We start from the raw sequence: 22,346 nt of genomic DNA, 5'->3' as shown, positions 1-22,346 counted from the left end.
CCATGGGAGATTCTGATTAGGCAGGTTTTGGGGTTGAGCTTGGGTATCTGTTTTTTTTAAGTTCCACATGGGATTCTGATTCAGTATGGAAACCCTTAAGAGAAACATGAATATGTCCAGATTTGTTAAGCAGCTACTTAGTTTTTTATTAAATATTAACAACTCGGTTATAATGTAGATTAAAAGTTGATAGTATACCTAATTTTTTATTGTACTCTTGTGTTTTGAATTGATTTTGAAGAGCATACATCCTACATTTCCATAGCCATTTATTTGATTAGAGAAAACAGCCCAGGGGTAATTGGGATGAATGCTTATTATTATTGCCATTTTGTAGAAGAGAAAATTGAAGCTCAGGCTAAATGATTTGCTCTAAACCTCAGGTAACATGTCATAGAACTAGGACTATGGTGTTAGAATGCATTATAATTTGATACAGTGAATTTATCTTACTGTTTTCCTCAGATTATTCTCAAATTTTAGGTCAGAAATATGAACACATAATTCATGATAGTGGGTGGAAGAGTCAGAAATATTCTGGAAGATGGATAAAAGCTATAAATAATTGGCAGAGTATTTGTTTGGCATTGACTGTAGAAAAAAGTTTTTAAAATCAGAACATTTTTCCATATCTTACCCATTCTTTAAGATTCAGTTGAAGTTGGCACTCCTTGTTTTCTATAGAAAATCCATTTAAAAAGATTTTTCTTATAATAATATAAAGCTTGAAATTGGATCAAATGCAAGCAATTTGTTGCTTAACAGGTTATGTTCTGTTAAGTGATTTTGTTTGATAAGTTGATTATTCAGAATGTAGGCAAGTGTCTCTGTAGATAGGATATTCTAAAACTAAGGTCTCAAAAATGAATCGTAAAAGTATTCCTAAACACATGTTAGCAATTAGTAGTATGAAATCTAACCACCTTAAATAGCGTTGTTTCCATGGGAATTAACATACTAGTTTCCACTCAGAGTATCTGAAAGATATCTCATAGATAAATCCTTTTTCTCTATAGTTACCCCAGGGGATAAGGCAAAGATGAAAGGTTGTAAGCTGAGTCCATTGGCCAGGGCTTCTTGGGATGGGGGTGGCTGTGGAATGTGGCAGAGAGAGTTATATAGAAGTTTCAGGAGCTTCTGAGTTAGTTATTGCCATTTAGGAATTTTTAAAAAATTTTATTGAAGTATAATTGATTGTTGTGTTAATTTCTGTTGTGAGGCATAATGATTCAATTACACATATTTTTCTTCATATTCTTTCCCATTATTTTTCCCATTTAGGACTGGACAGGGTGAGGAGAATTCAACCTGTTTAGTCCAGCGGCCTCCAATCTACTTTGAGTGTGTACTATATCAGTTTGAAAAAATACTGGTCCTACATCCCCAATATATGTGTTTATTTTCTTTTAAATTATTTGATGGGTATATTTATTTTCTTTTAAATTATTTGCATGCTCCATTATATCAGTGTGCTTTATGAAATAATATACACACACTGAACAAAATATTTTAAGAGAAGGAATTAAAAATAAGTGAAAATTGAAGTTCTCTTTTCTTCCTGCTCCCAAAATCCATCCCCTACCCTTTGCAGAGCATTTTTGTACTAACACCTGGGGCTACTGAAAGGGCGGATCTTTCCAGGCTCCTTTTAAGGTGTGGTCTGGCTGCACTGGCTCAGATTTGCCATGAAAATTTGTTGAAATGCAGGTGATTAGACTCTCCTTACTGAATTGATTGCTGGGAGTAGGGCCTGGTAATCTCCATTTTAAGCAAATTCTTGAGGGGAGGATTTTTTTTTTTTTTTAAAACATGGGTTTAAAGGTTGGGAGGAAAAAAAAATTAAAAAAAAAGGTTGGGAGGATCCATTTATGGGCATCTCTTTTCACTGGCAAGCCTGGCTCTTCCTTGCATAAAACACCAGGATGTACCAATCTGACATCCATGAAGGATTTGGGGGAGACTGAACCTTCTCCCTCTTACTCTCCTTGTTCCATAAAATCAAAGATAAGGGTATGTGTGTATGTACCATTTGGGGAATACCTTCCTTAAATCCTCATAAGAGTCTTTGCCCAGAGGAAGATTAAGAACAGTTGATACGAATTCATATACAACCTGCCAAAACCACTGTAATCAAATTCTTAATCACAAGTATTTGGACATAATGTAATCATTTTTAATGATTTAGAAAGTATTTCATTATAATGTGAACATTAAACATTAGCTCTTATTTTATAGTTACCTAAGTGTATCAGTTGAACATTTGGATTAATAGCTAAATAACAAAAGAACTCGGTTTGAGACATTTTAAGTCTAAGGTGCCAAGTAGAGCTGCCCTTTGTAACTGAAGATTTATTATAATGCATGTATTTAAACCAACACAGGGGATTTTCTTTAAATTAACCCTGGGGAAAAAAGAGCAATACATAATCAAGTAACCTAATTTAGCTTTACGCTGGGGAAGAATGTTTTACAGGCTTTTAAGAAATGAATCAGCTTTTTGAAATGAAAAATAATTTGTGCTTGTAATAATAAATTCAAAGAGTGCAAAGAGGTGTACGCTGAAAAGTACACCATCCTCCTCCTTAAAACGCCTTGTCCCTTTTCTTCAGAGGCAACCACAGTCAGAAGGTCTTGGGTTCCTTTTCAGGAGTATTTTCACCCAGTCCTCCTTCATTCCCCTCTCCCTTTCCTGCCTTCCTTCCTGACACCTTGCTTTGTTCACCTGCCAGTAGTTCCATAATATCCATTTGAGAGGTGCCTCGCTGCATAGAAGGAGTCAGCGTGTTCTATTGTGTAAAGCAACCCTGTTTGTTTAAGTAAAATTGAGGAATGTTTACTCGTGTCTAACCTTATGTGATTGATACTGCAGCAAATGTTCTTTCACTAATATCCTGAAGCATTTATAGGGTATAAAGCTATAGAACAGACTTCCGGTCTCTATAGGATACATTCCTATAGGTACTTCTGGTCTCTGTAGGATACCTTCCTATAGGTGAAATATGCTGATGTGTGCATGTAAAATCTTGATACCTGTTGCCGAAATGCTTTTTGAGACTGATTCTGAAAACCCTGTGAGTCCGTTTGTTTGTTCTTGTGTCACCTGTATATTACTAAACTTTATGATCTTTGCCAGTCTGATAGTGTAAAAATGGCAAACAGAAGCTGAATTTGTTTTAGTTTTACCTGCTATTCAGAGCTTTTCACATCCATTCTTAGCAAATTTTCAATGACTTTTAGGAGTTAGACAGCTGTAGCAGTTGGGATGGGACAGGTCCTTTATGAGCCGAGTGTCTGCCAGAGCAGCATTACTTCCCAGGCTTACTAAGTTACTGAGACTATCTTAAAGCCAGGCAGCCTCGGATCACTTCCTGCTTCCTGGAACCCTGAGGTGGGGGTAGCAATGAGAGGAGCAGGGATTCTGAAGAAAAAGTATAAGATGTGCCTGTCCTGTCATCGCTAAAGGTCAAGCCTACCCTGCAGGGCATTGTCACCCTCTCGACCCGTTTCTCTTGGTCATTGCCACTGATGTTAGATTGCCAGCACAGCCACCCTGGCAGCTGGAATTTGTTCATCAAGCCTGACTATACGGGCATTGATAGTGAGGCTTATTTTTTGTCATGGTAGGGAAGAGCCAATTCTTTTCTCTCTATAAATCAAATAATAGCAAAATGAGAGCCGGATGTGCAGCTTCTAGCCTGCACTTTTAAGCTAGTAACCACTCCTAAGCTTTATTTTCCTTCCCTGTTCTTCCTTTTATCCTCGTTTCCTTATCCGTTTATTTTTGTCTTGCATGTATTTTTTTATAAGCAGTTTCAGATCTCTTTTGGAAGTAAATGCAGAGTGTCAACAAGTAATAGCAAAAATGAGAAGAAAGGAGAGAAATTAACAGTTTAAAAAAATGCATTCAGAATCATTTGATTTACAACAGTTCTCCTTTGACCATTTGTGGAGATGCTTCGTTTCTATCAACATTTGAACAAAATGCTGTTGGTAGTGCCACGTGTTTCTTTGACCACTCAGTAGACTGATTGGACCCATAGATGTGGGACAATTGCTGGCACAAAAATAAAGAATTTCTGGAGAAAGTGGACCATGCATACGTTCCTTTTAGCTTTGCTTTTTTTTTGGATATCAGAACCGTTTCCTTTTTCTGGAACAATCTGAAGTAACCTTCCAGAAATTGAGCCTCTCTTAGCAACCTCTCCTTGTGTAGCTGACCGTGGATTAGAGGGTCTCTGGACCATGTCTGTTGAGATGTTCTGTAGACATACCACCCTACTTTAGCTGGATTGCAGCTAAACCGTTCAAACCAAATGTGAATGGCTAACCATTGGTTTTGCAACCGGACGGATGCATTGAACACAGAACCCTACGGTGTCCATTGAGTGAGCCATAGCTATTGGCATTTCTTTATAGCATGTTTGACCCTACCACACTCTTAACATGTGCCAGTTTTGCTTTTGGTTTTACGTGTGTCTTCTCCTTGACAGGTTGCTTGTACACATTTAGATGTGGATTTAGTCTGCATAACTGTGACAGAGAAGCTACCATTTTACTTCAAAAGACCCCCTATTAATGTGGTAAGTGTCACACTTTGTTCTCTATGTGAATCTCTAGATGTGCGTTAACATGCTGGGAAAGGGGCAGAGGAAACCGTGTTTTTAGAGGGGAAAAATCAAAGGCTGGTAATAAATAGACAATTTAAAGGATTTTATTGTGCAAGCTGACTAAAGGCTGAAAGAAAGCTTAATATAAAAAATAACTAGTAAATTACCAAGGTGTGTTTGAAAGGCCTCAGGAAATTTTCTAAGCGGATAGCTAATAATAATGGACACTTACAGTCTGCATGTTGCATATTAAGGAGACAGAGAAGCCAAGAAAGGAGGAGGGAAAAAATAGGGTTCTCATGGCAGCAGCAAACTGGAAAGGGGAGTGGGGTGGCAGGCAATGGAAAGCACAGCAGGCGTAGTCTGTGCCCAGTTAAAATCTGCACCGAGGTGTGCCGGCTCACACAAAGAGCCAGCGTTGCTTTGTAATGACCAAAGAAGGTGACCCCGCGTTGTACTCCTTCTATAGAATCTTTCTCGTTACCTTTCTACATACTTTCTCATTTTCTTCTACTCGTTATCTTCCATCTGTCACACCTTTTTATAAGTCTTATTCTATCATGAAAGTGAGATTGCTTCACATTGGGAGCTATAAGGTTGGCACAGCTGTCAACTATTTGCATTGGCAACCGGATCCTGGGAAGAGTCAGGATGCTATTTTAGAACAGAGTCTTCTGAAGCTGTTTCCCATTCTCAAAAAGTGCTGTTGAAGGAGAAAAAAAAGGTTTAACAGTCTAGATTACATACCCAACCCTGTCAGAATTGGAAAATTAAAAATTTATGGGTTTTTTTCAGGATAGGTAACTCCCCTATTCATTTGTCTCTGGAGAATCTTTTGTTTCCCTCTCTGCTGCTAAGGAGCTGGCTTGATGCTGAGAATAGGCAGAGACGGTAAAGAGGAGAAAATTGATCTGTATGGTATGGAAAAATTGAATCCGGTGTGGAAAAAGTTTAAGATGGCTTATGTTCTACCCCTGAATGTATGCTACTGTAAAGCATTCAAGAGTAATATTTTGAAAAGTATTCAAAATTTTAGAGTTATATATTTAAAGGAAAAACTATTAAACAGCTCTTTGCTGATTAATAATGAGAATATACTGAACATATGTATAACAACACGCTCAAATCATTGTTTCCCCACGTTCTTGCCAGTACTTATAGATAAATGAGTAAACACTTTTAAAAAAAGGCCCTAAATCATCACATTTTAGAATTGGAAATCTATGTTGTTTTAACAGCTCACTTGTCAAACATGGTGAAATGAAGGCAAGGAGAAGCTGTACAGCTCTTCAGACCCAGGGTTGGGACAGACCAGGTTGATTTCCATTGGGTGAGACCTCCGATGTGCCCTAGCTACCATGTTGAAAGCTCAGACTAACAGAGTACCTGAGGTGGTGACAGTCCTACTGGCCTCACGTGTTGGTCCTCCCCTGCGGAGCAGGCTTTGTCTCCAGAAGTTTGCCAAGGCTTCTTACCAGCTCCAGTTTGCCATTCCAGTTTACATGTAAATGGCATTTCCCATAAGTTGCTCTTAAACTTTCAACTTCTTTACTGTTCTCTTTACCCTGATGAACAAGGAAGGCCATTTTTTAGATGACTTTGCCTGAGTAAACCCACATACAATACTGTGTTCTTGGTTGGGAGGAGACAGTGACATGTGATGCTAAGGCCAAGTCCGTGGAATGGACAGCAGTTCACAGCACTTAATTCCTCTCATCCCACAACAATGCTAAGCTACCCAGTGGCAGCTTTGGGGATGTCTGTTGGTTTCTTATGAACCTGCCCTACTGTTCAACCCAGATTGTAAGCTTCTAGGAAGCACCAATCGTGTCATGGTCTTTTCTTAATTACCCCAATACCTTCTCTTTAATGAGTCCTCCCTAAAATTTTCAGTTGAATGAGTATACATCTAGTTTCATATTGTCAAGGTGCAACTTAGGGAACACAAGCAAATCCTGCAATCCATTAACCCTTAGCTGTTGTCAGGGCTCAGCAGGCAGCCTCCACAGTGAGAGGAGTCGGGCACTGGGGCATGAGGAGGAGACGCCCCAGGACAGCCCACCTTCCAGTTCCATCTGTAAGGTCAGGAAGGTACTATTTTTTGATGGGTATTTTTGGCCACATTCCCACATTTTTCAATGTAAGAATTCTGAAAAGTAAAAATTTGACAAGTGAGACGGATATGCAGTATTTAACACACTGTCTGCTTTTTTTAAAATCTGGTGTGAACATTTTACATATGTTGTTTAATAAAAACTAGATGATGGAGTGGAGGGAAGGCTGTGCAGCCTTATTTTTAGTCTTTGTCTAGTGTATAAGTAGGCTGCGGTGTGAATTGGTCAGGAAGCAGAAGAGTCCCTGTTAATTTCATTCACCTCTTTTTCATTTAAGAGAAACTGGAATTAAAAGTTAAATTAACTAAATTTAAAAGCTAGAAGCATATTGATACAATAAAAGTTACTGAGTTTGTTGTACAGGGTAAAGAGTAGTTGTATAGATGTGTGTATATTATTTATACCTGATAATTATACCTATTATGGATTTGGAACTGTATCCTTAAAGTATGGAAATACATTCCCCATGAAAATATAGAAGATGTAGTGAACGTGGGGAACAATTTAGTCTGAAGTCTTGGTCCTTGCATGCTCTTTTGGCCCTTAGAATGAATTTGTCTTTGACCATGATAAGTTGTTGGCTTGGTTTATAAGGATCACAGTATTGGGTACAGATCTTAGTTTGGATGGAGTGGTGAAAAAAAAAAAATGAGCAGTAAGATACTTAATTCATTAGTCTTGACCTCCTGGCCGTAAGGCATGTGAGAATTATCAGCTCAAAAAGTTGGGATTTTAGGTCAAAGGGTACAGATTTTCACTTAGAAAAAGAACTAGTTCCGAGGCTCTAATATACAGCATGGGCGACCGTAGGTAATAGTCAGTATTGTAACTTAAAAGTAGTTGAGAGAAGATCCTAAGCAGTCTCACCACAGGAGAAAAAAATGTTAACTATATCAGGTGATGGTTGTGTTAATTATCTTGATCTTGGTAATCATTCTACATTGTAGAGCAATGGTCCCCAGCCTTTTTGGCACCAAGAACTGTTTTCTTGGAAGACAGTTTTTCCATGGACTCGGGGCTTGGGGAGGGGATAGATGTTTTCACTTTGGCCTGCCGCTCATCTCCTGCTGTGTGACTGGGGTCCTAAGAGGCCATGTACTGCTGCTGGTCCGTGGCCTGGGCACCCCTGATGTAGAGTATTTGTATATCAAATGACCACATTATATACTTTAAATATATACATTATATTTTTCAATCATCCCTCAATACAGCTTTAAGAAGTAAAAGAAGGTTGCAATTATGAAGCAGGGCCCAGGAGCTAAGACATACCAAAGCATTCCTTATATATAATTTTTAGCAGCTTTCATCCCTCTTGGTATCTTCACCACATGCTTACGGCACCATAATTTCAGTTATGTTAATTCCCTCTAGAATCTCCTACAAACCTCCTCGAAAGTCTAAGTAACTTGTAATAGAATCATTTTATCGTATTATAGTTGGGTTTCAAGAAAGTTGAATTCAGCTCCTTTTCTTGGATAACCAAATGACCTCTAATAGCATTTTAAGGTTTAAGCTCTCTCACACTTGCTCTCAGCCCACAGCTTTAAGGTGGGGTAGATGTGAATTCTCTCCATTATGCAGGTGATGTAATTGAGACTCAGGTAGCTTGCATCTCACAACAGGTACACATCTCTCTCAAAGGTTAACTTGGGATTTGTACTCAAGCTTTGATTCTAAATCTGCTGTCATTTTCCTCTTGAGAAATGTTATTTAAAATTACAGCAGAGCTCTTTGTTAAGCACAGAGTAATTTCATATTTTAAAATATCTTTATGAATTCAGGTTTTGAGAAGAATTTTCTTTAAGCAACACCTATCTTCACCTTCATTTTGATTTTTTTTTAAACAGTGTTTTGCCATTGAACAACAACTAAAAGTTTTTTGAGCTATTTCCATGCTCTCTTTGTGAAGTTTTCCCTTCAGCATTTTCTCTAACTCTAATCCATTTGTCTTCTTGGTCCAATTAGTGCCCACTGAAAGAAATCCAGTAAATAGTATCTGAAGCAATGAGGTTGTTCCAGGAATCTTTCCATATATCCTTGAGTTGGGTGTGACTGCTCTATAAACTTTATTTTTCATCACACATACTGTGAACCTAAATGTGTTAAGTACTTTATGGATCTAGTGCTTGGAGCAGTGCCAGCAAACTTGGCAGTATCAAAAAATGTCTGTGTGGCAAAAAAAAAAAACACCACCACCCATCAGAAACAGAGTGAAAAGACTAATGACAGACTGGTGGAAATAGTTTCACTTATGTCATAGACAAATGGCTAGTCTCTTTAATATATAAAGAGCTCCTAGAAGTTGATAGGGCTTCCCTGGTGGCTCAGACGGTAAAAAAATCCACCTTCAATGCGGGATACCTGGGTTCAATCCCTGGGTTGGAAAGATCCCCTGGAGAAGGGCATGGCAACCCACTCCAGTATTCTTGCCTGGAAAATCCCCATGAACAGAGGAGCCTGACAGACAACAGTCCATGGGGTCACAAAGAGTCAGACATGACTGAGCCACTAAGCATGCATGCAGAAGTTGATAAGCTTAGAAAAGAGAGATGTTCAATCCAAAAAAATGGATTAAGAATATGAAAAGGACATTTCACAGGAAAGGAAATACAAATAGGCTGTTAACATATGAAAAGATGCTTAAATTCATCATGCTAAGAGAAATTCACATCAAAAATCACCTATCTGATTGGCACAAACCCAGAAGTTTGATGATACATGGTTGTAAGGCTGTGGGAAAGCAAGGGTTCTCATACTTTGATTTTAACTGTGTAAGTGGAGCAGTCCATATGAGGGAGGGGATAATTTGGCAACAGCTATGAAAATTATGCATGCTTTACCCTCTGACCTAGTGTATTAGTTGCTTGGGGTTATCGTAACAAAGTACCACAAATGGGGTGGCTTAAACTAACAGAAATGCGTCAACTCACAGTTCTGGAGACTGGAAGTCTGAAATCAAGACATGGGGTTATGCTCCCTCTGAGACCAGTAGGGGGATCCTACTTTGTCTCTTCCTAGCTTTCTGTGATTTGCTGGCAGTCTTCGGTGGTCGTTGGCCTGCAGCTGCATAGCTCTGATTTCTGCCTGTCTTTACCGCGTGTCTCTATGTCTTCATGTGGTCATCATCTTGTAAGGACACCAGTCATACTGGAATAGGAGTCCGCCCTATTCCAGTAAAACTTCATTTTAATTTACATCTATAGTGACCCTGTTTCCAAATAAGGTTACATCCTAAATACTGAGTATTAGGACCTCTACATAACCTTCATAAGAGACACAATTCAACCTGTAATACCCAGCAATCCCACCTTAGCATTTATTCTACAGATGTACTGGAACAACTCAAAGCTATGAGAGGCTTGGTTAAGCATGCCTTACCTCTGCCGTGGAGTACTGCAGCTCTAAAGCAGTGCTGAAGGTAGGAGCTGACATGGGGAGCCCTTCACGTCAGAACCGCAATGTAGTATGCTATCTTTGGGGTAAAAAAGGAAAACAGATGTTGTTCATACTTGCTTATATTTGTATGAAGAAACTCTGGGAAAAGACGTAAGAAATGAATAAGTGTGATTATGGGAGACGGGGGTGGGGCAAACAGGGGCAGAGAGACAATTAAGACTCTCTGTTGCTTTCTTGTGTTACTTGATAGTGAATCGTATGAACGAGTTACCTGTCTCAAGAATGATACACCAAGAGTGTCCTCCTTTGCAATTCAGTAAGGAACTAATTTTTAGGAAATAAACAGGGAATCTGTATATTGTCCCAGTAATCAGCCCCCTATTTTCTTTCTCTCTCCTTTCTCTTAAGCTTTGCTTTAGTTCTTGGGATTGTGCCACCACTACCTCTCTTCACATGTCACACACCTGCTCTTGGTTTGTAGCATCGTTATGACTTACTTCTCATTAGTAGAGAAATATCTGCTTATTCCAGAACCTTTGGTCAGAGATGCAAACAAAAGCCAATCAAGCACGCGCTGGCATTTCTTATGACAAGGCTGTTATGAACAATCAGTTGATGAGCTTAAGGCAATTTACATTAAAATGGGCTTGGAAGCAGGAGCACAGGTAATGAGTCTGTATTTCATCTATCTAAAATTTTTAAATAAAGTGTTGTGAAAGAAGTGTTCACAGCCTTCAGTAGCACATTATCTTCAGTTTCTGAGTTTTCTTTCCATTTTAAAAGTGAATTTGATTAATGTACTAAGATCAGAATCAGAACTTTTTTCTTAAAAAATAATTAAGTGGATAATTATGTCCATTAACCCTCTCCACGCCCAAAAAAGTTGTTTTTATTTTGCTCTGGTCCCCAGGGGGGCGGGAGGTGGGGGAGAAGCAAGGATACTTTGGGACCTGGTCACCTAGTTCTGTGTGTCACCTGCATCTTCTATTTCTCCTCTTCTGCATCTTACCGACCTGTGTTGTAGTTCAGCAGCTAGGGGGATGAGGAAAAGAAGTACATGTAAGTAAGCCTCTTTGGCTAATTAGTAGTTTTGGTTAGAGAAACAGCCAGGGGGATAGTTGAGAATATGGTTGAAAGACATGATTTGGTTTGTCTGTGAATTTCAATTTGCCAAGTTAACCCTGGTTTCTTTTATGGTGGATAATCCATAGTGAACAGCATTATCATATGACCTCTTTTCCATAAGCTACTATTTATTCCCTCAGAATACTAATGTATTAAATGCTTTTTATATAAAAGAACAGCTCTGTGTTACTGAGAAGTATCATGATGCCAGCTTCCAAATGTCCAAGCTAGACAGGGAGAATGTGGTATATCTTTGTGCCACAAAGAATATCATAACAGACATCATTCCCAGATATAATCAACACAAGACAAAGAATTGGGGGCAGGAAGAAGCTGTCTGAAAAAGAGAGAGGGGGAGGTTGCAGTGTGGAAGACAGGGTGTAAATGCTAATTAAACTAGGATCAGGTATATAGGGAAGCTAAAATAAAATCTGGGCACCTCAAGGCAGCAAGAAGAGGAAAGGGAAGATTAGGGGATGGAAGAGAAGAAGTCTGTTTTCAGAAGACAGATTTTTTGCATTACTTTTTACACTCAGGAATAGACCTCCAGCCGTCCTAGCTGGACAGGTCTCAGCCCATCTACCTCCTGGTCTTTGACTGCTTTACTTACTTTGTTCCTTCAAAAGACCACTGCAGCCATTGTGACTCCAGTCATCACCTCCATGAGAAAATCCGTAGATGCTCTGTGTGGCTACTAAGATTAATTTTGTCTCTGTTCTAAAGACCGGCATTGCTGGCCCTTCCCATCCTCTTCTAGCCTCCACTCCCACCACAGGTCTCTCCTCATTCTCTCCTCCCCAGCCTTTGACCTTCTCCACATGCTCCACCGCTCCCTCCAACCCTAGAGCCTCTTCATATACCCCTCCCCGCAGCCTGCCTTCGCAAGTGCTTCACTCTTCTGCTGTTTAACTGATTTAAGTCCTTCCTCCCCTACACCTAGACTTCTCCCTGACTTTACTTAGCACAGTGCTGCTGCTGCTAAGTCACTTCAGTCGTGTCCAACTCTGTGCGACCCCAGAGACGGCAGCCCACCAGGCTCCCCATCCCTGGGGTGCTCCAGGCAAGAACACTAAAGTGGGTTGCCATTTCCTTCTCCAAGGCATGAAAGTGAAAAGTGAAAGGGAAGTCGCTCAGTCGTGTCCAACTCTTAGCGACCCCATGGACCGCAGCCTACCAGGCTCCTCCATCCATGGGATTTTCCAGGCAAGAGTACTTTGAGTGGGGTGCCATTGCTTCTCCACTTAGCACAGTGGAAGTTTTTAATTTTTGTGTAATTATTTGATGGTCTCCCCCACTCAACTGGAAGTTTTTAGAAGAGAAGAACCATGTAAGCTTTTGCTCACCATTCCCTTGCACAGCTGGCTTGAAACCCCTCTCTTGTAAATGGATGAAGATGCAAATCACTCTTCAGGGAAGCAGAATAGTGTAGTGGTGGATTTAGTCCCATTGCCACCTCTTCTAGGCTGAACAATCAGTTGATCAGCTTAAGGCAGTTCGCATTAAAATCATCTTATAAGCAGGAGCTCAGGTAATGAGTCTGTATTTCATCTATCTAAAATTTTTAAATAAGGTGTTACCTGTGGATTCCACCCTATTAAGAACACCTTAAACAAGAAAGTTTCTTTTTCTCATGTAGAAGGCCAAGCTTGCAAGCTGGGCAATATTGTCAGGGATGCAGGCTGCTTTCCTTGTTTTTGCTGGGCATTCATGAGCCCCGCTTAATATACTGACTCCATTAATAAAGAAAATGGGGAGATCAGAGCGGGACAGTTAGCTGTCTCTGCCATAGTGCTTTCTAGGCATTGTGGGTGTTGAATAAATACATAAGACTCTCTCAGCACAGTGCCTGGCACATAGCACTTCTTGGCTGTTTGTGTTTCTTCCTTCAGCATATTCACACTAAATCACTTACCCTAGACGCCTTCTACTCCTGTTCTTAGGGTGTTTTTGAGTTCTTCATTCTTGGATCAACTTGGTTGGTTTACTACATTTGCAGACAGTCTACCCTGCATGTAGGGAACACGTCTCCGATTTCCTTTTGATCGTTCATGGAGTAGTAGCCCTTCTGCCACAGCACTGGGACGTTGCTCTCCTCGGCTCTTTATATAAAGTCAGCTTCCCCACAGCTCAGATAAACTCTGTTGAACAAATAGAGCCAAAGGTCTTTTTTTCTCCCATGGATGGTGCCATCTGGGCACAAATATGCCTTTTTTCAAAGCTATACCTGGACATGCAGGAGTTAGGCTAGGAGGGACAGGGTGAGGAAGGAGGTGAGAGGGAAGTTCAGTGAAAATAAAGTAAGACAGTGTGTGTTAGCCTTAACAGTTTTCTCTTCTTCGTTTCCTATGAAGGCAATTGACCGAGGAGTGGGCTTTGAACTTCTCTATAGCCCTGCTATCAAAGACTCTACGATGAGAAGGTACACAATTTCCAATGCCCTCAATTTGATGCAGGTCTGCAAAGGAAAGGTATGGTTCCATAATTTTAGGGTGGTTTCAAATCTGGATGTTTATTATTAATATACTGGGGTTATCCAGCTGATCCTTAGAGCAAAAAGTTCTCAAGGCCCAAGAACAAATTCTACCATTTCGACAGGCTCTGCAGGTCTTCAGAGAAAGAAAAATGCTCTAGGGAAAAATAACACGAAGTGGGGAAGATGTGTTGAAAGTCTTTATCTTTCAGGAAAGAATTGGCCATTTACCTCCTGTGAAAGAATAGTCTGGAGAGCAATTATTTGTCATCATTGAGTTGAATTAAGGTTACATGCCCTTTTCAACTAGTTTTTTAAACTGATTCATCTTTCCTAGGATCTGTTGGGAAGGCCTGTTCTGTTTCTTATTTTAGGCTGCTTTTAGTTTGACATGAGGTCTTTCATCCATCACTTTAATTATGTACCTTATCTTAAGAAGAAGTTGGTGTTTATGTTAAAAATTTGATTGCTGGTTATTTGTATTGTAAGACTCTTCAGTTTTTTCCCACATTTATCTAAGATTAATGTTGATTACTTTCTGTTTTGTAGAATGTAATTATATCTAGTGCTGCAGAAAGGGTAAGTCTGGCATTAAGTACTTTGTTTTCACTTTTCAAGTTTTAAAACTAAAAGGTTTCTAGGGTAGAAATTAAAATAGTAATGTAATGAAAGGTTGTGTTTTCATTTTTAACTTCATTTGCTCATTGTAATTGCTGAAGAGCAATTTTATCCCTATTTATCCCCATTCTTTTGGGGCTTCAAATTTTGTTTATATAAATAGTCTTTCCTTCATATTGTTGTAAAATGCTTTTCAAGGATCTTTTATATTTTCAAAAATGTAAGAAACCCATCAAAATTATAACGACTTAAATTTATGCAGTTGACTTCCTTATTTTTAGATACTTAAGCATCCTATTTACTGCAGATGAAGTCATTGAAATGTTATGAATAACTTTTCTCATATCTATTTTTTGTTCATTTTATTTTAGCCTTTAGAAATAAGAGGCCCATACGATGTGGCAAACTTGTATCCTTTTCTGAATAAGAAGTCATTGCAATTTTCTTTTAGGAAATTTGAATTTAGTATATTAAACTTTAACAAGAGTTTTAAAACTATAAGTCTATCAACTAAGAATTTCAAAAACAAATTACATCAGGCTTAAAGTGCTTTATCCTTTTGTTTTCTGGATGAAGGGTGAAGTAGAAAAGGGGGGAAGAGTAAAAGTTTAGAGTTAAATGAGTCTTTTCTCAAACGCTTTTTCCATTTAGGCTAAGAACTGTAAAATTAAAGTGTCTCTCTCAGTGCCAGGGCAGCTGGCATTGTTGGTTATGTTTCTGTTGGTCTGGTGTCCTCGGCTGACTCTGGGCTGAAATCTTTAACGACCCCCAGAGGGTTGCTGTTTGGGCTGTCTGAAAGTGATGCGAAGGCCGCAGTGTCCACCAACTGCCGGGCAGTGCTTCTGCATGGAGGTGAGCACGTTTTTCCAACAGAATCAGAGTGGTCATGTTAAGAGCCAGTCATTTCTGTCAAACAGTTGAGCCATATCAACTTTTATTATCCTGCCCCTCAGAGTTCCTTTAAAATCATCTTTTCTGAACCCACTAGCCATGTGCATCATTGCTTTTCTTGCCCTTCACTTCAGGCTTTATGTTCTGTAGTGTGTGGAATGAATACACTTTGCCTTGAGTGTTGAATGCGTTCTTTCAAGCTCTACATATGTATCCCTGCCTACATTTTGATAGGCCTCTAATTGCCCTTTCTTCTCCAGAGGGACATGCTTTCCCTGCTGAAAATCACTGATTGAGAGAAGTGAAAAGTGAAAAATACATGTTAAGCCATTGATGAGGAACACAAAAGCACCGAATACATTTTTAAAGATCTAGCTAGCAAACTCAGATCACAACGTTGCACATTTATTACATCTTGTGGTTCTTTTCTCATTTTTTGTTTCCATGTTCAAGTATGCATAGACTTCACGTTTTTTTTTTTTTAACTCACATTTCATTTACATATATCTACCTCCTTACCCTAATTCTGCTACTTGAAGGCACTGAATTTCTTATTCATCAGATGATAAAAGTTGAACTAGAAGTGTTTGATATGCCAGGACTTTGGAGAATGAAAAAGAGGCTTTTTAAAAGGAAAAAAAGTGTATACTTTTGATCTGCTGTTTTTATCTGCATTCTCTTTGTAAATTTTAGTAGTAGTGGTAACGGTCGGGAAGCAGTCTACTTGATACTATCCACATGCGTGTTAAGCTTCAGAATTGGTTGATACATAAAGACTAGGTTATTTAAGAGTAGTTAAGACTAGATTAAAAGAGTAGTTAAGTTATTGAGGGCTTGTATACTATGTCTGGATTTTAATGATCTGATTTCTGCTTGGCAGAACTGGTTGCTGTATTGACTTACCACAAATTAGAGGATTTTGCTTTTGTTTTCAACATTTTTAGTTTGAGATTCTTTTATTATATACATAACCTAGTCCCATCATATAAGCTCTGGGAATGACCACATTAGAACTTTTATCAAGATTTTCTGAAATTAGGAAATAGTTCAAACTGGTGGTTCTGCCATTATTTTTGTCTATCTTAAGGGAACGTTTAAGTATCATCAAGATTTTGGGTAACAATTAGTGGTCTAAAACAGACTAAGACAAAGAAGGGAAACTAATTTTAAAAATTTAATAGGGAAAAATATGAAGATCTACTCTTGACCTCAAGAACCTCAGCTATTCAACATAAGCTATATCTAAAGCTAGGTTTTTATGGAAGCTAAACTAAAAGAAGTCTTGTGGACTCTAATAGCATTCCCAGTCATTCTAGTTGTGCCCCTGACAGTCCTAGTTTATGCTCTCTGTCCCTGTAGAATTAATAGCACATCTATAGGATAAATTGTAGTTCCCGTGGTTTTAGTTGACATTGGGATCAATGAGACAGTCGTGTGGTGGGATACTAGGATTATTAATTCAACCTAAGGTTCAGTTCAGTTCAGTCACTCAGTTGTGTCCAACTCTTTGTGACCCCATGGACGGCAGCATGCCAGGCTTCCCTGTCCGTCACCAACTCCCGGAGTTTACTCAAACTCATGTCATTGAGTCAGTGATGCCATCCAACCATCTCATCCTCTGTCATCCCCTTCTCCTCCTGCCTTCAATCTTTCCCGGCATTAGGATCTTTTCAAATGAGTCAGTTCTTCGCATCAGGTGGCCAGAGTATTAGAGCTTCAGCTTCAGCATCAGTCCTTCCAATGAGTATTGAGGACTAATTTCCTTTAGGATTGACTGGTTTGATATCCTTGCTGTCCAAGGGACTCTCAAGAGTCCTCTCCAACACCACAGTTCAAAAGCATCAATTCTCCAGTATTCAGCACTCTTTATGGTGCAACTCTCACATCCATACATGACTACTGGAAAACCATAGCTTTGACTAGACAGACCTTTGTTTGCAGAGTAATGTCTCTGCTTTTTAATATGCTGTCTAGGTTTGTCATAGCTTTTCTTCCAAGCGTCTTTTTAATTTCATGGCTGCAGTCACCATCTGCAGTGATTTTGGAGCCCAAGAAAATAGTCTCTGACTGCTTCCATTGTTTCCTGATGAAAGTGAAAGAAGAGAGTGAAAAAGCTGGCTTAAACTTAACATTCAAAAAACTAAGATCATGGAATCTGGTCCCATCACTTCATGGCAAATAGATGTGGGAAACAGTGGAAACAGTGACAGCCTAAGTTTACATGAAAAGAATTACTCTATTCTAAGGCAAGAGGATTCAAAGCCTCACTGTCATCCTCTGTACTGGTAAGACCCAACTGGCACCTGTGTCATCCTGAGTGCCACATTTAAGGGCACCACTGCACAGAAGCACTACCAAAAGATGGTTAATTCTTAGAGGGTGTGAAAACCCTATCATGAGAGCAATTGTTGAAAACAGTGCAGGAGTAGATACCTAGAAAACAGAAGAGTTGAAAGCCTTCTCCACATTGGAAGGCTTGCTATAAAGAATCAAAGTTAGATGAGTCCTGTGGGCTTCTAGCAGCCAGTGAATAGCAATTTTAAGGTCAAGACAGAGAAAAGAGGTTTAGGGTCTAAAAGAGTTACTTTAGTAACTATATAAAAATCTTGTTTTTCAGTGATTTATAATCTTGTTGGCTTAGATTAAGAAGTAAATGTTCATGTGATTAAAAAAAATATTTCTGACATAGAACTAAAATAATTTTGAAACTAATCCTTTTTGTTACAGACATTTTTGTTAATTGCTTTTCACAATTTAATTTTTATATTTATTCTGCTGATTTTTAGACTATTACTCATAATCATAGTGATAAAATAGACATCTGTAACATTTTTCTTGGTGAAATGCAAATTTAAGGCAATTTCTGTTTGTTTTGAGGTTCTCTCATTATGTTGGTGTTGTAATGACCTTGAGAGAAGTTTTGTCCCTGTTATAAATTAAAATGCTTTTAAATAACTGACAGAAATTTAGTAGACTTAGTAAATTAATCTTGATAAGTGAGAAGGTAATATTTAACTTTTTAGAAATGACTTTACTTTCTATTACATGAAATGTCTTAATTAAATTTGTGTTTATCAAGTCCCTTTGATTTTATCTCTTGTCACCAAAAGGTCTTGCTTCCTCCCTCATCCTTCCCCATTTCCTAAGGACTAAGTTTAAATCTCTTCGTGGCACTGTGACCTTTCACAAACGACCCCTCCAGCCTTGTTTCCCCTGATTTTTTCACACTCCTCCTTTACACCAGTCATCTTGTCTCCTACGTATTATTTTCTTATCTCTCTCTCCATATCTTTGCAAAGGAAAACTTTCCTTTTTCTTTTCCTTCTTTTATGATAGTGTTGTTTCTTTTGTGATACCGTCCTGATTCCTCCAGGCAGGGTTACTTCTTGTGGGGTCTCCATTCCTACTATACTATTATATTTGCCCCTGATGTGCTGTCAGTATGGGTAGAAAGAAGCACTGTTTAGGCTTCTCAGAATCCTCTGTAGATAACACAGTGCCTGGCCCCTTAGTACATTTTTAGCAGAAGTTAGCTAGACTGAAGTTGAACTCTGCTGCCAGCCTGACCTAAACATCTAATAATTTCCATTCTTCTTTGTCCATTGTCAACAACACAAAAGAGATCAATAACCATGTGTATTATTCTTTATTCACTCAACAAGTATTTCTTAAACATTTGTTAAATAACCAGGCATTGCTGTACGTTGGCCATATAATATGATGGATTCTTCAGACAGACACTCATGATCTAGTGAGGGACACAGATAGTGAATGGTCTGTACCATAAAATGAAGTGAGCACACACACCACCATGGATCAGGACGGCTGACTGTTGTACTTGCTGTCCTGGCTCATCCATCTCTACCACACTTTACGCATGTGCTGCCCCAACCTCTGAAACTTGGTTTCTGGCTACATGAGATGCCATTAGAGACAGACCGTTGGAGATAACTTGCCCTGTAATTTTACCCTTGAGGGTAGTCCCTTTGGAATGAACTAGATGTTAATAATATACTGATATTTGTATAAGCTAGGGGCAGGTAAAGGTGATCGCAGTAAATGGCATCAGCACTCACAGCAGTTCATACAGGTTTATCATTTACTCATGCTGTAAGTGACATGGGGATTTCTTCGGAAGGAATGATGCTAAAGCTGAAACTCCAGTACTTTGGCCACCTCATAGGAAGAGTTGACTCATTGGAAAAGACTCTGATGCTGGGAGGGATGGGGCAGGAGGAGAAGGGGATGACAGAGGATGAGATGGCTGGATGACATCACCGACTTGACGGACATGAATTTGGGTAAACTCCAGGAGTTGGTGATGGGCAGGGAGGCCTGGCATGCTGCAGTTCATGGGGTTGCAAAGAGTCGGACACGACTGAGTGACTGAACTGAACTGAACATGGGGATGCTTGTTATACCACCTCTTTAAATCATATCTTAACTTTAAGCACTTTGGTTTCCCTGTTTGATTTATAGAAACTAGAAAAACTGCTTTTGGAATTATTTCCACGGTGAAGAAACCTCGGACATCAGAAGCAGATGATGATTCTCTTCCAGCCTGCAAAAAAGCCAAGTGTGAGAGCTGAAAAGAACCGTCCATCTCAGTCAACACTCCCCTTTCAGAGTCCATCAGCCACTCTGAACAGAAACGGAACCCCCGTATGATTCACTGTTTTCACTTGGAGCCAGATGTCACTAGTCTATAAAAGCAATCTTATATTCAAGCCATTAAAATAACAAAACCTAGTAAAACATTAGAAAAAAAAGACTGTCCCCGTACATTAATTTAAATATATTTTAGGAGAAAAACAAAGACAAGTTTGTTTATCCTTTGCATTAAGTGATAAATGGCAGGTATACGTACGATCTTTCAATACAAGAGACTCTAAAAATCTTTCTTGTTCATTTTGAAGTTCATGCTTTTCAGCTTCACTTGGTATATATGACTTACTATTTTTTAGTTTTACTGCTCAAAAAGTGATTATTTTGAGGACTATTAAAACTTTGCTAAAGGATTGACTTTTTAGTTGATCTTTTCTTTTAAGCCTCTCTCATTATGTTCATGAAGTCCAAGTCCTTTCTAAGAGCAATTGCTATAAAATTTGTGGAGGAGAGGGAAAGTGCACATAAAATCACACTTGGCCTCTTCCTTTGCTGCTTCTTACCTCCATGATGTCCTTAAAATAGGATTCCTCTGAGTTGGAAGCCCCTGAAAACCTAATACTGATTTTTATAAAACTATAGTGAAAATCTCAAGTACTAGACTCAACCAAATTTGTAAATAATTTGTTTTAATAGTGGGATCACTATGTTAAATAGAAGCAGCCTTTTTTACAAGTATGTGCATTTATGCTATATTGATACTAAGAAAATTGGAGAAGGCTTTACACCAAACTCAACCTGTGAATTTATTTGGGGGTTTTTTTTTTTGCTTTTAAAAATGTTTTATTTATTCGTAAACATTTTTAAATTTTGTACAGGTTTTAAAGGTTACTTTGCATTTACAGTTGTTAAAAGAATACTGGCCATGCCCCTGTGGTTACAGTGCACCCTGAGCCCGTCTGCCACCACCTCTAGTTTGTGCCTCCTGCTGCCCCCCTCCGGTGTTGCCCCCTCTCCCTTGCCCCCTGCACTGGTAACCCTCAGTTTCTTTTCCTTATCTGTGAGTCTACTTCTTTTATGTTATATTCTCTAGTTTGTTAAGGACTCATATTCTTTAACTCTGGGGTACAGGGCAATAATACTTTTAATTTGTGGAATTTAACTGGAAATAGAACTGCCATATGACCCAGCAATCCCACTGATATTCAGATATTCATGCTGAAATATCTATTGTATTATTTTCTTTTTTTAAATTTTTATTATAAATTTATTTATTTTAATTGGAGGCTAATTACTTTACAGTATTGGTATTGGTTTTGCCATACATCGACATGCATCCACCACGGGTGTACACGTGTTCCCCATCCTGAACCCCCCTCCCACCTCCCTCCCCGTACCATCCCTCTGGGTCATCCCAGGGCACCAGCCCCAAGCATCCTGTGTCCTGCATCGAACCTGGACTGGCGATTCGTTTCACATATGATATTATACGTGTTTCAATGCCCTTCTCCCATATCATCCCACCCTCTCCCTCTCCCACAGAGTCCAAAAGACTGTTCTATACATCTGTGTTTCTTTTGCTGTCTCGCGTACAGGGTTATTACCATCTTTCTAAATTCCATATATATGCATTATTATACTGTATTGGTATTTTTCTTTCTGGCTTACTTCACTCTGTATAATAGGCTCCAGTTTCATCCACCTCAGAACTGATTGAAATGTATTCTTTTTAATGGCTGAGTAATACTCCATTGTGTATATGTACCACAGTTTCTTATCCATTCATCTGCTGATGGACATCTAGGTTGCTTCCACGTCCTGGCTATTATAAACAGTGCTGCAATGAACATTGGGGTACACGTGTCTTTCAATTCTGATTTCCTTGGTGTGTATGCCCAGCAGTGGGATTGCTGGGTCATAAGGCAGTTCTATTTCCAGTTTTTTAAGGAATCTCCACACTGTTCTCCATAGTGGCTGTACTAGTTTGCATTCCCATCAATAGTATAACAGGGTTCCCTTTTCTCCACACCCTCTCCAGCATTTATTGCTTGTAGACTTTTGGATAGCAGTCATTCTGACTGGCGTGAAATGGTACCTCATTGTGGTTTTGATTTGCATTTCTCTGATAACAAGTGATGTTGAGCATCTTTTCATGTGTTTGTTAGCCATCTGTATGTCTTCTTTGGAGAAATGTCTGTTTAGTTTTTTGACCCAGTTTTTTGATTGGGTCGTTTATTTTTCTGGAATTGAACTGCAGGAGTTGCTTGTATATTTTTGAGATTAATTCTTTGTCAGTTGCTTCATTTGCTATTATTTTCTCCCATTCTGAAGGCTATCTTTTCACCTTGCTTAGAGTTTCCTTTGTTGTGCAGAAGCTTTTAATTTTAATTAGGTCCCATTTGTTTATTTTTGCTTTTATTTCCAATATTCTGGGAGGTGGGTCATAGAGGTTCCTGCTGTGATTTATGTCGGAGAGTGTTTTGCCTATGTTCTCCTCTAGAAGTTTTATAGTTTCTGGTC

The 22,346-nt window shown here is 39.0% G+C and overlaps 1 protein-coding gene across 1 annotated transcript in view; it reads left to right on the top strand.

Moving 5' to 3' along the window:
* Positions 1–20,243, top strand: part of RPP30 (ribonuclease P/MRP 30kDa subunit) — a 28,077-nt gene extending 7,834 nt beyond the window's left edge. Inside the window, exons 6-11 of the mRNA XM_010842211.1 lie at positions 4,491–4,580; positions 13,594–13,710; positions 14,262–14,291; positions 14,702–14,739; positions 15,103–15,182; positions 19,701–20,243. Of these exons, the coding sequence (XP_010840513.1) occupies positions 4,491–4,580; positions 13,594–13,710; positions 14,262–14,291; positions 14,702–14,739; positions 15,103–15,182; positions 19,701–19,810 (465 nt within the window). The 3' untranslated portion in view covers positions 19,811–20,243. The remainder of the gene's footprint in view (positions 1–4,490; positions 4,581–13,593; positions 13,711–14,261; positions 14,292–14,701; positions 14,740–15,102; positions 15,183–19,700) is intronic.
* Positions 20,244–22,346: the final 2,103 nt, after the last annotated feature.

This window comes from Bison bison, unplaced genomic scaffold, assembly GCF_000754665.1.
Source record: "Bison bison bison isolate TAMUID 2011002044 unplaced genomic scaffold, Bison_UMD1.0 scf7180017864172, whole genome shotgun sequence".
Classification (NCBI taxonomy): domain Eukaryota; kingdom Metazoa; phylum Chordata; class Mammalia; order Artiodactyla; family Bovidae; genus Bison; species Bison bison.
Note: the sequence above shows the minus strand (reverse complement) of the source record. Positions and strands in the feature narration are given on the sequence as shown.